This window comes from Protomyctophum bolini (assembly GCF_963924005.1).
Source record: "Protomyctophum bolini genome assembly, chromosome: 6".
Classification (NCBI taxonomy): Eukaryota; Metazoa; Chordata; class Actinopteri; order Myctophiformes; family Myctophidae; genus Protomyctophum; species Protomyctophum bolini.
In genome coordinates this window covers 40,655,317-40,669,613 of record NC_137867.1, presented here as the reverse complement: position 1 = coordinate 40,669,613, position 14,297 = coordinate 40,655,317, and the positions used below count along the sequence as shown (strand labels likewise).

The 14,297-nt window shown below is 41.2% G+C and overlaps 2 protein-coding genes across 4 annotated transcripts in view; both read right to left on the bottom strand.

Annotated features, from left to right (window-relative positions):
- Positions 1–323, bottom strand: part of LOC308317680 (histone-lysine N-methyltransferase EHMT1-like) — a 39,120-nt gene extending 38,797 nt beyond the window's left edge. For all 3 annotated transcript variants that reach the window (XR_013964290.1, XM_080766881.1, XM_080766882.1), the window contains exon 1: positions 49–323. The gene's annotated coding sequence lies outside the window, so the exon portion shown is untranslated. The remainder of the gene's footprint in view (positions 1–48) is intronic.
- Positions 324–1,206: 883 nt separating this feature from the next.
- Positions 1,207–13,266, bottom strand: LOC308317585 (arrestin domain-containing protein 1-like). The gene is made up of 8 exons (XM_080766713.1): positions 13,113–13,266; positions 11,006–11,116; positions 9,830–9,880; positions 6,821–6,975; positions 5,625–5,807; positions 4,549–4,725; positions 3,656–4,232; positions 1,207–2,818 (listed from the first exon to the last, which is right to left on the bottom strand). The coding sequence occupies exons 1-8, from the start codon at positions 13,228–13,230 to the stop codon at positions 2,781–2,783; spliced, it is 1,410 nt and encodes a 469-aa protein (XP_080622839.1). The 5' UTR covers positions 13,231–13,266; the 3' UTR covers positions 1,207–2,780.
- Between the last annotated feature and the right edge of the window lie 1,031 nt (positions 13,267–14,297).

The window sequence follows — 14,297 nt, the reverse complement described above, 5'->3', positions numbered from 1 at the left end:
TAACATAATAAACAGGGGAGGTTAATGTAACAAAACTCTAAAACTTACCGAGTACGTCAGAGCAGAGGGCTGCTGGCTGCAAGACAGGAAGGCAACTTATGTAAACAGTCGGAAAGAAGTTCCCGGCCGGCCCGGGGAAAGGCCCTTGTGATAAAACTTTGACCAGAACAAGAACACTCCTCTTCTGCCCAGCTTCGCCTTCGTTCGGTCGGTGTCTGGATTGTGAAGCGACAGTGAAGGGGGGGGGGGACTGAGAGAGTGACTACTACACAGAATGTTCCCCTTCTTCCTCTCTCTCCCTCTCCCACCCCGCGCATACGCGATGGTACCTACACTGTGGTCATGTGATCAGATGAGAGCTGAGATGCGAGCATGCTCAGTGAGATTCAACCCATTCAACATGTTGTGAGGATTGTTTTAGATGCGTTGAATTGGCCACTGGGAGGCGCCATTGTGTTGCACATGACTCATCACCGTGTTGACTTGACGGGCGCACACCCGGATCAAAAAAAAAAAGTTTAACCACTTTAATTCTGTTTCATATTGTCATATTGGGGGTCCCAGTTGGCACATCTTTTCAATTGGGGATCTGTGGCCAAATACATTTGAGCTATTTTTTCTATATTTGAATTTGCTAGTTTTGAATTGGAATCCTTAAAACTTAAGTAACCTTTGTATTGAATTTCAAATGCATAACTTTATAGTTATATTAACTTTATGAACTAAATACAAATATACATTGGACATAAAAATAAATTAATACTAGTAGCTGAAATCAATAATATATCAATGTTCAGATATTAACCTGAGTGCCACATTAAGTGATGGTGGGTGGCCCAAAAACCTTTAGTCTTATGTTAATGTTCATCTATAATATAGATATACCTAGGCCTACTGTATAAAATACTATCTCATACAACAACAAATAGTACTGCACATTATTTGAAAATGATAGTTACTAGTTACTTTGGAGATTTTAATTTTGATTAGAAAACATACATTAAGTGTGTGTGTGTGTATAGGGTTGAAGTGGTTAATGTATGTTTTCTAGTCAAAATTAAAATCTCCAAAGTAACTAGTAACTAACATTTTCAAATAGTGAAGTAAAAGTACTTAGTTAATTTCCACCACTGCCAGAGCAAATTAAAACAAATGCAATGAGTGCAAGTCAAATTAATGTGAGAAGAATCAAGAATTGAACAAATCGATCCTTCTACTGATTTATTAGTAGCAAACACTTTCAAACAATAATAATAATAAAAAAAACTCCAATCTTTCTGCATGTATGTTACATTAAACCTTTTCACAAATCCTAAAGATACCTTTTTAAAGACTAGAACAATTGGCATAGAACTGTATCAAATGGGCAACATTTTGCAACAAAGAAGCATTTAAGTGAGGATGGAAAAATTAACACAAAGATGGTACAGTTATGTACCATAATAACTTCGATACAACATATGAATAATAAAATCAACACTCTCAGTCAAGATCTACAAGCTCATATGAGCTTGTAGTTCTGCTATTTTTTAAAAATCGTGAAAATGTGGCAGAAATCTTTGGATATATATTCTTTCAGAGCGAACGTTTTTAACTCAAATCTTTGCTTCTGGGGAGGTCCCTGGAACAACATATTTTCAGATGGGGGTCCGCTGCCAAATACAGATAATTCCGGGGGTCCTTGACATGAAATAGGTTGAGCACCACGGACATAGAAACATAGGTTTTCCAGAATAACGTTTAACCGCGTTTAGAAGACTTTTTTTTAGAATCGGCCTCAGGTCTAAATGGGTTAAAATAATTTAATCTAGTAATGGGTGTCGGTAATAGATCACATGATTTGTTGAGATGTTGTATTGTGCGGTGTACCTTTGAACAGCTATATTCCTGCACATTACAGATTAGACATCACAGACGCCATCTTACAAGTGCTCAATTCTAAATCACCCAGAGCTAACTAAAGACTTGGCTCCAGTTATATACAGAGAGAGAGAGAGGCACAGTGCCTTCATTTACATTAAAAGTGCTAAAACAGTGATAAGGACCTCTTCAGACGAGGAGCGAGTGTCGGTCCTCGAGAGGCGTTGTCGCCTGGATCAGCGACAGGTCTGCTCACGAGGAAACCAAGCGAAAAATAAAATAAAATAAAAAGTCTAGTCGCCCGCGGGCCGTGCGCACGAAGCGAGAACGGGCGCGACAATTTCACGGGCGGCCGTAAAAACACGCTTGCGTAATCACCCCTCAACTTCTCTGAATCTCCGCACATCCAAAATAAACGCACTCCTTTCATTAAATCACTAGGCTTATCAGTCACTCCCCGTCTTTTGAAGGCCTTTCTAAGGAGAGGAGCGCAGTGATGATTTACTATGAACAGTGTTCTGACTGAGGAGGACTATCTGGTCAAGTGCTGAGCAGTCTGTGCACTTTGTAACAACAAGGTTTGAGTTCAGATCACTTATCAGTTCCATTCAGATGGTGGGTTTTTCTTAAAACAACTTAAAACACCATTAAAAAAAAAGTTAAATGAATGTAAATACAAATGTCATGATTATAAGGGCTTCATCGCAGCATCTTTTGTGCTGCTCTTTTGTTCTCTGCCTAACATTTGAAATAAAAAACAGACGACATGTTCAGTTATCATGCATTCCCCAAAACTCTTCACGGACACATGGATATAGCAGAATCTTAGGTACACTGCACATGATGATTTGATTGAAAGTCTGTGATCCTGAATGGCGGAGGGCATTTACCAGTCCTTTCTGCGGTTGTCCAGAGACCGCTCATGTGTTAAAGCTGTCGTAGTAGGAAGGAGGGTCGTCTGCAACAGAAAGGAGGCTTATCAGACAGAACAGAACAGAGCTCACGATTCAATACCCAAAACAAACACTCCCAGCAGGTCTTGACCACACCCACTAGATAATGTCATCATTAGAAACACCTCATTGATTAACTGCTTTCTTCATTAAGATTAAGATATAGGACAGCAGAGAGTAGTAGAGAATGACACACACGCCGGATTTGTGTGTCGTTTTCCTACCCGATCGTAGTTGGACCCCTTCTGTTACACAGGCGAAACTGGCTATCACGTGAGCGGACAGCGTTAAATAACTCCAAAAAAATCATGAAATGTCACATGGTTCCGAGGCGTGCAACGTTAAGCATTAAATGTTCAATCCCAGCACCTCGGGATAGAATTCTCCACCACGGAGGAAAGCCGGCCAGTACCATCATCTTGGAATGAGACACTGACTGGGCTCTATCTTATCCCTAAACGTATCTGCCTTCTTTTTTTTTTTACTATTTTGAAAAACATTTTAAAATAGTTCAACTAGCCGATCTACATCAAGATATAGCAAGATCTAGCCCAGTGACTACAGGGCGAAGCAGTTTCTTGTGCGTCACAGAAGGGAGCGTTGCCAAGTTACTACGATCGGGTAGAAAAACGACACACGCAAGACTGATACTGTAGGTCACCTGCGAGGAAACAAGCTGCATTGCAGACATTGTGATTACCGTGTATGATTTTTGTGTGTCTGACCCCTACTCTCACCTAGGTGAGGAAAATAAGACTTTTGCAGTTAATAAAAGTTATTCATTTTGTTTTCTTCTTTTGGTTGCTCTAATTCTCTGTTGTAAATTCACAAACACAACTTACCCTGTGGATACGCAGAGGTACTGTAGTCTGGAGGCAGAATGAGCGGGCATGCCGTAGGCATGGGGTTGGCACCACTCTCTGAGAAGTACGGTATGGTGGCGCCCGTGGAGACACAGAACAGAGGCCCGCTGCTGGAGCCCGCCGCCGGCGCGCGGTTGTTCTGCTGCTGGTTCTGGGAGAAGGTGAGACCCGGGGCGTAGCTGAAAGCGCTGGGGGAAATGGCAGTGTGAGGGCCCGACGTGCCCAGCTGGGAGTGGCTCTTGGTGGGGAGGGCGTCGCTGCCCGTTGGAGCCCCGGAGGCTGGCGTCCCGCCTACGGCTCCTAGGTGGTGGTCAGGCGGAGGGGCGCTGGGGGAAGGGTGATACGAGGAGTGTCTGGCCCGGGGGGCTGGCTTCGGGGCGGGGCGAGGAGCTACGGTAGGGGTGGTGGCGGTGGCGGTCGGTTCCGCGGCAGCAGTTTCACCTGAAGCTGGGGTCGAGGTGACTGATTTGGTTCTCTTCTGCACTTTTTTGTCCAGTGCGACGTTCCCTATGTGGATGGGCAAGGTCAGCGTGACCTCTGGAGATTTGAGACTGACCTGGGTATTCAGAAAGACATAAGAGCACCATTGGCTTTGTTATACCCATGGTGTGGACTTGAGTTGGAGTGAACAGCCCGTAACTCGGTAACACACACACACACACACACACACACACACACACAGTTATGACATAATTTTGGAAACATTAAAATGTTCTCCTTACGCACAAGATCGGTATTGGCCGATCATGAGAAAAACAATCAGCGATCGATCCCAAAAAACCTGATCGTAGCACCTCTATTCGTTTCGTCTCCAACATTCAACTTCAATCACCCTATTCATAGACATACAGTACAGTAAGCTTGTGACTTACTTTAATATAATATTCAATCTTGATGACCTCACAGCCAGTCAGGGAGGACTGAGGAAGAGGAGGGACTATAATCTGCTCCTTCCACTCTGCATCCTTGCCGGCCTTGACGCACCCCCCCTCCACCTCCGCTATCGTCCTGATGTCATGGGTCGCTTTTTTGGTCTCGTAGGTCACTTTCTGGATACAAACATATACGTATATTCGTCACTGTCAGGAGAAAACCACCTAACTATTATTTTATTTTTTTCATAAATTAATGCTAATGAAATCCCTTTACGTCTGTGTGGTGGTTTAAAAAAATATTGAACCAATAAAGAGTATTAAAAAGTGCTTCGGACAAAACCTCTCAACTCCATTGGACCCTCAAACTGTACTAAAGCAACTAACTCAGCCACCTCTCCCCCTCTCATGGAAGTAATATAAATATACTGTATAGTCACATGATGAGGCAGTATTGCATTGTTTTAAAAAATATATATAAGGTTTTCCTCATTTCCTGGAAAGAATAATATATATATATATATATATATATATATATATATATATACTGTATATAATTTATTTTCCTTTTTAATAACCCTAACAGATATATTTCATAACCAGCTCAGTGGCCTTGTGGTGAGTGTGTTTGCGCTGAGATTGAGAGGTCGGGTCATACTATAAAGAAATGGGACACTCGGCAATCAAGGGTTGGATTGGGGTCAAGTCCAGGATTAACGTGGCTACATTTAGGCCTGACGTCGACATTTTTTAAATGTCTACTAAATCCTGACAGTTTTTTGAAATACCTCATGTTTCTGTATCAGTGGTGCTCCATATTTCATGTCAAGGACTCCAAAAATTATATGCAATTGGCCACCGACCCCCATCTAAAAATATGTTGTTCCAGGAACGCCTCAGAAGCAAAGATTTGAGTTAAAAACGTTCGCTCTGAAAGAATATATATTCAAAGATTTGTGCCGCATTTTCACGATTTCTCAAAAATAGCTAAAGTATAACATTTATAACACCAAAAGGGGGTTTTCGCCCAAAATGTGTTTTAAGAAAACTCTGCTCAAACTCCAGGTCACGTTTACCTGCATTAGGCTGGCCACCACATTTCCAGAAGTCTTCCCAGACTGGTTTTGGATGTTAGCGGTCAACTGGATGATCTGACCAGGAGTGTAGCCTTTCATGTCGGTGTTGGCCTGCAGGATCACGGTGCCCGTCTTCACCAGCATGTAGGTGAACTGCCTGGTCACCGCCGAGGAACTGGGCTCCTGTAGAGGCAAACCAGAGGTCACATGATGACTGTCATGTGTCCACAATGGGACTGGGGAATGGCTAAACATTTAGAATTTAGTTAGCATAGTCATGTATATGTAGACAGGTGCCACTGCCAGGTGATTATTGATCTGGCATTCTATAACATTCTATAGTGTTTATAGTTTAAATGTACATATATATATAGTTTAAATATATGTATAAATATATGATTATATATGTACATATATATTCTACTGTTAGACGGATGATAGGTCCTTAGTTTACTTATGGTCCTAGATGACCTTTTCTATGCATTTGATTTATTACCTGTTTTTGCTTTTTGTAAATCGACCTGGATTAACAGTGTCTGCTAAATGCCTAAATTGTATCACAGACTTTAATTTCTGTTTAGTACAAAGCCGAAAAACAACAGTCTTAAATTGAATTAAAAGGATGTTAAAACATGCAACTGTGATTGTTTGTATATCTCTAGATACTGCTGTCATAAAAGGATTACTCGCCAACAAGTCTGAGCGCATTTGGCCTAAACAGGAGGCCTGCCACACAGTCACACATTTGGCCTAAACAGGAGGCCTGCCACACAGTCACACATTTAGCCTAAACAGGAGACCTGCCACACAGTCACACGTTTGGCCTAAACAGGAGACCTGCCACACAGTCACACGTTTGGCCTAAACAGGAGGCCTGCCACACAGTCACACATTATTTTGGCCTAAACAGGAGACCTGCCACAGTCACACGTTTGGCCTAAACAGGAGACCTGCCACACAGTCACACATTTGGCCTAAACAGGAGACCTGCCACAGTCACACATTTGGCCTAAACAGGAGGCCTGCCACACAGTCACACATTTGGCCTAAACAGGAGGCCTGCCACACAGTCACACATTTGGCCTAAACAGGAGGCCTGCCACACAGTCACACATTTGGCCTAAACAGGAGGCCTGCCTCACAGTCACACAAAGGGCTTCTGTTAGTGAGAGAACACCCGTCGGTGGCTTTCTCACCCATATGTCAGGCACTTCGTTTAGGTTGAGGAGACTGAGCAGGTAAAAGGGCTTCTCCATCTTGTAGTCCTTGGCGAACCGTGGCGTGTCGACAAAAGCCCTCACTCGATATATGATCTTTCCATAGTTGCCTTCAAAGGAGGTGGGAGCCGAGGCTGTGGTAGAAGAGGCAAAACATTGTGATTAGCATTACCCCTTTCTTGTTAGGAATGAATGAAAATACCCACAATGAAAACAATGGCCTCATGTCAACTTAACTCATCTGACAACTTGAGAGTTTATAGAGGGGTACGTCAATGGTTTACGTTAGCAAGTTAAGAGTAAACAATCCAACTATCTGGATTTGGTGGGAGCAAATCATATACTGTATATTATTTATCATACGATTGTATGAGTTTGTGAATTGGTATACTGTCTTGTAAGACCACGTGCGCAATGAGGTGTGAAGACACAAAATCAAATCAATCAATGTAGCCTAGCATTTCTTTAATCAATTCAGGACGGGAACCCTTTTTGGTGTTTGAAGCATTATGATATACTATATAGAAAAATAGCAGATCTACAAGCTCATAGCATTTCAGATGGGGGTCGGCAGCCAATTACATATAGTTTTGGGGGTCCATCATGACATGAAAATGTTTGAGAACCACTGACATAGAAACAATTTTTTTTTTTTTTTGAAATCTGATATCTAGGTCAGAATGGGTTTCTTATGACGTGCGTCGAGATTAAGTCATTTTCATCGACAAAGGCTCTACGACGACACACGGGTGTAAACATTGGTACGTGTAGACACAGGCGCCGACACAGGGTTCAAACAACAGATTAAGATTCATGGCTGTACAAAGAACTGGTTCAGTTTGTTCCTCTCAAATTGCAGGAAGAGGTTATCTGAACACGAGTGACCTTATAGTCCATGACTAAACAAAACGGGCTGGGACCACTTTGTTTGAAATATGTGACAGGAGAAGCCTTCAAATTAAGAGTAAATAAAAATAAAAAGGGGGTGTTAAACGATTTTTGGTTGAAATAAAAATGAATAAATAAAGTATTTAAGAAGTTGCAGCACTACATTCTTCTAGTAATCATTGTGTTTGTTTATCAACAGGTGTCTGCCCTGCTCTTTAGTATAGTAAAAAAAATATGTTTCTTCCAATATTTCACTTGTTTATCCTGTAATGAGTCGTCTTTCCTGATTTGACAAAATCGGTATCCCAACATGAACGTTTATTTTCTGTTCACTGAAGAGCGGGACTGGGAGACGCTCTATAACTTCACTTCTATTGTGTCGTTGCACTGCTTTTGTTAACTTTTGTGTTTTGATCTGCGCCCCACCTTCCAAGATAAGCATTTTCTTCCAGTTGACTGCACCCGTAGCACAGGTGTTTTTACAATAGCAAAGCACAGACTTGAATTGAGTTAAACTGCTTTTTTGTGTTGCAGGAACAAACGGAGACGTCAGTTAATGCTATACCTCAAAGGTCGTTAGGGGACAGGTGGCAAGAGGCAGTTTGACAAGACAACCCGAGCCTATAGAGTGTCGCGGTCCCGCCCCCTACCAGGAAATGATTATCCGTTCATTTTCCTCATAGACATTTCAGAAAGTATTTATTTAAAGACGTTTACGCCGCGGACAAAGCCAACTCTTGTCGTGACAAATCATGACAACAAACACAATATTTTGAGACAAGACTACAGGCATTATATTGCTGAAGAAGAGTGTAGTCAACGGTATGTGGTTATTGGCGGGGGTAATTACAGAGTGTAGTCAACGGTATTTGGTTATTGGCGGGGGTAATTACAAATCAAAGCTGGTCATAGGTTTACACCATTGTTTGTTTGTTTCCGTATCAAGTAAAAAAAATTATCAACAAAGATTTATATGCACATCCTGGTAACTAAAGAAGGGTGCAGAGACAAAGGAATAATGTTGAAAAAGCAAATGTTGCCTCAATCCTATTTTCTAATACCGGTATGTTGACTAAATGCCAATAATTATTTTTTTACCTTTATTTAACCAGTAAAAACCACATTGAGACTGAAGTCTCTTTTACAAGTGTGAACTGGCCAAGAGAAGAGGCAAAATAAGTGACACAGTTCTGCCAGTAACAATAAATACACGACAACAGGACAAACATACAATGCTCATAAATACATTACCCACTACAGAAGAAGCTCAAAGGGAGAAAAGGAACGTCTAGTAACGCAACCAGTCGTTTAGTATTTTCGGCGAGCATCCCCATCCCCCCACAATGGTAGGGCTTAAGTGATTCTCAACCAGTTTAATTTCAAGGACCCCCAGTTTGACATGCATATTAGTCTACAGACCACCATTTAATGGCATTTCTATCTCTGGGACCTCCAATTTATATTGTGAAATCAATGTTAATTTAACTCTGAGAGTGTACAAATGGAACCGAATGGACCCGTTACACACTCTAAGTTACAGACCCATAAGGGTCCATTTGGTTCCAAACTATCATTTAGCTGGGGGGGACCCCCTGGAACTCCATCAAGGACCCCACTTTGGGAACCACTGTCATAGGGCAAACATAGAAATCAGGCTCCCACTGATAATGTGACCGGCTGCAACAAAATACTGTACATGTAAGGGAAGACTGATTTGCATACAACCTCAAACTCTGTCTCACAGTGAATTAAGGAAACAGATGTCATCTGGTGGCGTGCTAGTATATTCATTATTATAAACAGATGTCATCTGGTGGCGTGCTAGTATATTCATTATTATAAACAGATGTCATCTGGTGGTGTGCTAGTATATTCATTATTATAAACAGATGTCATCTGGTGGTGTGCTAGTAATACTAGTATATTCCAATCCATAGCAGAGCAGAGTTAGGCTAAATAAGAACAACATGTCGGGACATGTCTGTCTATAATGAAATGCAAACAAGGGGGAAAGAACACATAGGAAAAGAATGTGTGCAACAGGTGTTAAGTCCCCCCGTAACCCCCCCGTCCCCCCATCCCATCACTCAGCGCTCTTACCTGGTATGAGAAACTTGAAGGGAAAGCAGAGATCCCCTTGTTTCAGAGTTCCTGGGACAAGGAGGGAGAACACAGATAAGCATCTGTCAGTGGCTCGGGAACCTTTTAACAATAGCTCTGTTGTTTCCTTTGTGGCGAGACAAACCTGGCGCCCCCCAGGGCAACACGCTGACTAGTACAGTACCAGCTTCATGGAAGCCATTTTACATCCACAAATATACGTGGGATAAACACTGATGATATGCATTAATAATTACTTCTTTAGACATTTTAGCTTTTAAGTTTTCCGTGAAAAATGGACACCAGCAATTATTGTGGCTCAACAGGTTTATTCAAATACAGTTTGAGTAATTAATCATAGTTGGGTGTGTGACGCACGCACACACACACACACACACACACACACACACAGTATTTCAAAGTTCAGTTTCCATGAGTCACAGGACACAACCTGAATAATGCCCTGATGTTTTTTTTAAACCTCATCCATTTGCACTTCAAATAAGTTAACCGAAAAACACTAGAAAATTATTTGCCAATACAGTTTGACCCAGGCCTGGTAGCTAGATAATGTATACAGTAAGCATAATAGTCAATATGGATTGACCCAGGCCTGGTGCTAAGACATTATATACCAGTGGTTTTCAACCAGTGGTCCGGAGACCACCAGTGGTCCTTGCCGGAGAGTTCCAGGTGGTCCCCGGCTAAATGATGGAGAGTTGGTAACCAAATGGACCCTTATAGATCTTTAATAACTCTTGCGAGCGTAAAATGAAACCAAATGGAGCCTTTTACACTCTCAATAGTTACATTGTTACATCTGCATTACTTCAATTACTCCACAATTAGACAATGTAGAATGTATGTAGAAGAATTGTTATTTCCATCAACGCCTGTTGTCTCTTCCATGGTACCACATTAATGAATTACAGCATGGATTTGTGGACAAACCTTTTTGAGAGGCTAAATCGCATCAAATGGTGGTCCGTGGCTCAAATACCGAATAAATAATGGCCCTTGATATGAAAATATCAAGGAAAAATGATATAAGTAAACATAATTGTCAGCACTCAGCAGCCAGTGCGGTGAGCAGGCCAGTACCTTTGTTTTTCTAGATATACAGAAAACATAACGGTGAGCAGTCAGTGCAGTCAGTGAGCAGGAGCAGGGCTGTACCTTTGTCTGCCACAGAGACAGTGCTGTTGAAGTACTGTTCCTCCACCGTCCACGCCGTGTCGTTGACCTTGTTGGTGACGCCACAGAAACCGTTGCAGTTCACCTTGATTGCTGCAAGCGAGAATGAATAGTATTAAATACATGTATACATTGAATGTATTTACGATGTAAAGCGCCAAGCCGCCAACGTCATTTCATTGAGCGGTAATTCCGCCAAAGTTTTGCACTTCCGTTGATGCCACTTGCCCAGCGTGGCATCATTGTCACTTTAGATTTTTGCGTTGGCCATTAAAAAATAGCAGATATGCAAGCTAGCAGCGTGTCGCTTTCTGCCGCATCTGCTATTTTTGAACTTAAAAAAGAAAATAAATCTTGAAAGTGTGCGAACTACTGATCATTTGCAGAATCGGCCGCAGGTCTAAATGGGTTAAAGTTGGACAACCTTAGCCTCCCCAGAGTCACCATAGAGTAACATATTGAGGGGGGGCAGAAAACTGAGCACTCGAGCGCTGTTCATGCAGCCTGAACTGGGACAAGCTGGAGTTTGAAATACATTGTTTTCAACGAGGGCAGCGCAAATAAGAGCAATTTTAAGCATGGCATGCCGCGTCAGAAAGTGCAGAAGCACCTATGTACATGGACAGGACTGATGTGGTTGACTGTCTACAATCATCATTTCAGATGTTATGTTGTTTTCCAGGACAGTATTTCATCATCTGATGTTGCGTTCACACACAGGCAGAAGCAAAGATGAAGTATAATTTTGAGCAGCTACATGCATCATTGCGTCTGCATCGTCACTCATGTCCCTGGCTTTCTTTGACAACGAATGGTAGACTGTATCTTTGTGTCTTGCCGTGTGAACACATCGTCCATACCAAAATACTACTTTATTCTATGCAGTGTCACTGAGCTAGTCAGTATGGGTGGGAGGGTTTGAGGGTTTTCTTTTTGTCTGTTTTTTCTTTCCTTTTTTTTTCAGTAAAAAAAATAGAAGAATGTATACAGTACCAATTTTAAAATAGTATGACCTGTTCTTAATAAAAACCGTTTTTGACAAAAGAAAGAAAGTGAAGCGTGCTTCATATCGTCACAGCCAGGCGGTTCATTTTCACTAGCAGAGCAGAGCGTGTGTTCATGTTGCTACAGCCTGACCACCTCCACCTGCACAGGAATGTCAACAAACTGGAAGCTCCACACATGTAATAAACAGAAACTCTCACACACAGTGTGTGTGCGTGTGTAGTGTACACACACACCCTCGAGGGAGGAAGAGCTATTCTTTACACCTGGAAATACTAATTATACATCTAAGAATCAGCTATTGTTCTGTCATTTGGACTGGTGACATTCAGTGACGTTTGTCGTCATTGAGGTTATCTCTTATGAAGATTTTAGAGGACCCCCCCTCCCCCTTGAAGACACAAAGAGGAACTTATAGGGGCAAAGGAAGTACATGAATGAATCACTGAAATTGATATTGAGCTAAATCTGATATATATATATAAAAATATATAAATACATAAATAAATAATGTGGTTCGCCTAATTTATCTGTTGAAATATTGCAGTCATTGCTTTATTTCAGGATATTTGGGCAAAAACAGAGACACATTATGCAACCACATTTGCCTAGATTGTTAAGTCAGTTAGATTGGTAATGCAGTGCCATCTTGTTAAAAAGTGTAGGCTATAGACATAGCCTACATACATGTGAGGTCAATTGTTTAGATATCAAGGTATTCAAAGGTATTATAAACAAAACAAATACGTAATTCATTATTCATAATAATAATAATAATAATATGGGCCTATTCCTATAGATTCTAGAATAAAATGTGTCCAAAAGAATGTCCACAGCAATCCAAACAGCATGGTCTTTATTTACAGGTAGTCGACAATAACAAAAACGAATTGTCTACTCTAAGAGAACATGTTTATCCAGTGGGTTATCTACTTATCCCTTAGCAGCACACCAATAATATCTAATCTAAATGATGTTAGATACTTAGATAGATCATCCACTTCCTTGTTTTTAGAACACAGGGTCCTAAACGAAACACTGGCTGGAAAGAAGAAAAACATAAAACTTCGACAACAAAGCTTACCTTTACACTGCAGAGGCTGCGCCAGTTGAATGGTTATTGTCCCCGAAATTGACTCCCCTGGGCTATAAACAACCTTATTGTTGTTAAAACTAATCTCAAATACCTGTAGTTTACCCATTTCTGAGGCCACCACCACACCACACTAGTCAGGCGGCGTCGATGGACGAAGAATCACCTGTGTGCGGAAAAAAAAGTACAGCTGAGACTTTCCATCATGAGCCAGCCCTTCGACGTGACGTCATCTCTGCGGAAGTGAAAAATGCTTGATCGTCAGGTGACTCATGTAGACTTCAGATAGTTCCAGCAAGGCAAATTGATTCAGATGTCGGGTAAAACAACAACAAAATTATAGCCTACCTTTTAATTAAAATTTAACACAAATTCTGCTTCTGCGATTCTTTTTTAGCTGTTTAGTGTTTGCTTTCAACTCCTGCTCTATTTTATCAGTGATTAAAATTGATTGATTGATTGATTGATTGATTGATTGATTGATCAAGCCTCAAAACACAGCAAAATACTGACTATTGTTATGTCTTGAATTGGACTTAATAAACGGTATTTAGGTATTGGTTAAGTTAGATTGATTGATTGATTGATTGATTGATTGATCAAAAAACATTCAGAAAAACCCCCCAAAAAAAGTTCATTCATTAAAAACAAAATTCAATGATCAGTAATTCCATGAAGAAATAAAAGAAAAATCTAAGAAATTCCATACATTTGAAAACAAATGTATAAGAAGTATAGTGAAAATAGGCAATCCACCAAAGCTCGCAACATATGGCACGTAGCGAGTCTAGCGACGCGTTGTGCGCTTGTAGATCAGCTATTTTCAGTAGTTTGGGTCTCCCGGGGCAAACGTCTAATCTGTCAAATGGGTCTCGAGATAACATGAAAAGTTTGAGAACCACTGATCTAAAAACAACCATGCAACCAACCATCCAGCCATATGCGTCTATAAGTAAGTATTCAACCAGCCATTCATTCATTCAACCAGCCAGCCTGGCCAATGGCCATATCCATATCATTCATCAATCCATTCATACTAAGCAGCATGCTGTTGTCACACTTATGTAAGCAGCTCATCTCTGCAGGCACGTTTTCAGTAGCTCAGCGATTCTCTAATCCCATTCATAACTTAAGAAAGCATCGTGCGACCACAGTCATTATATTAAATGTGTATAC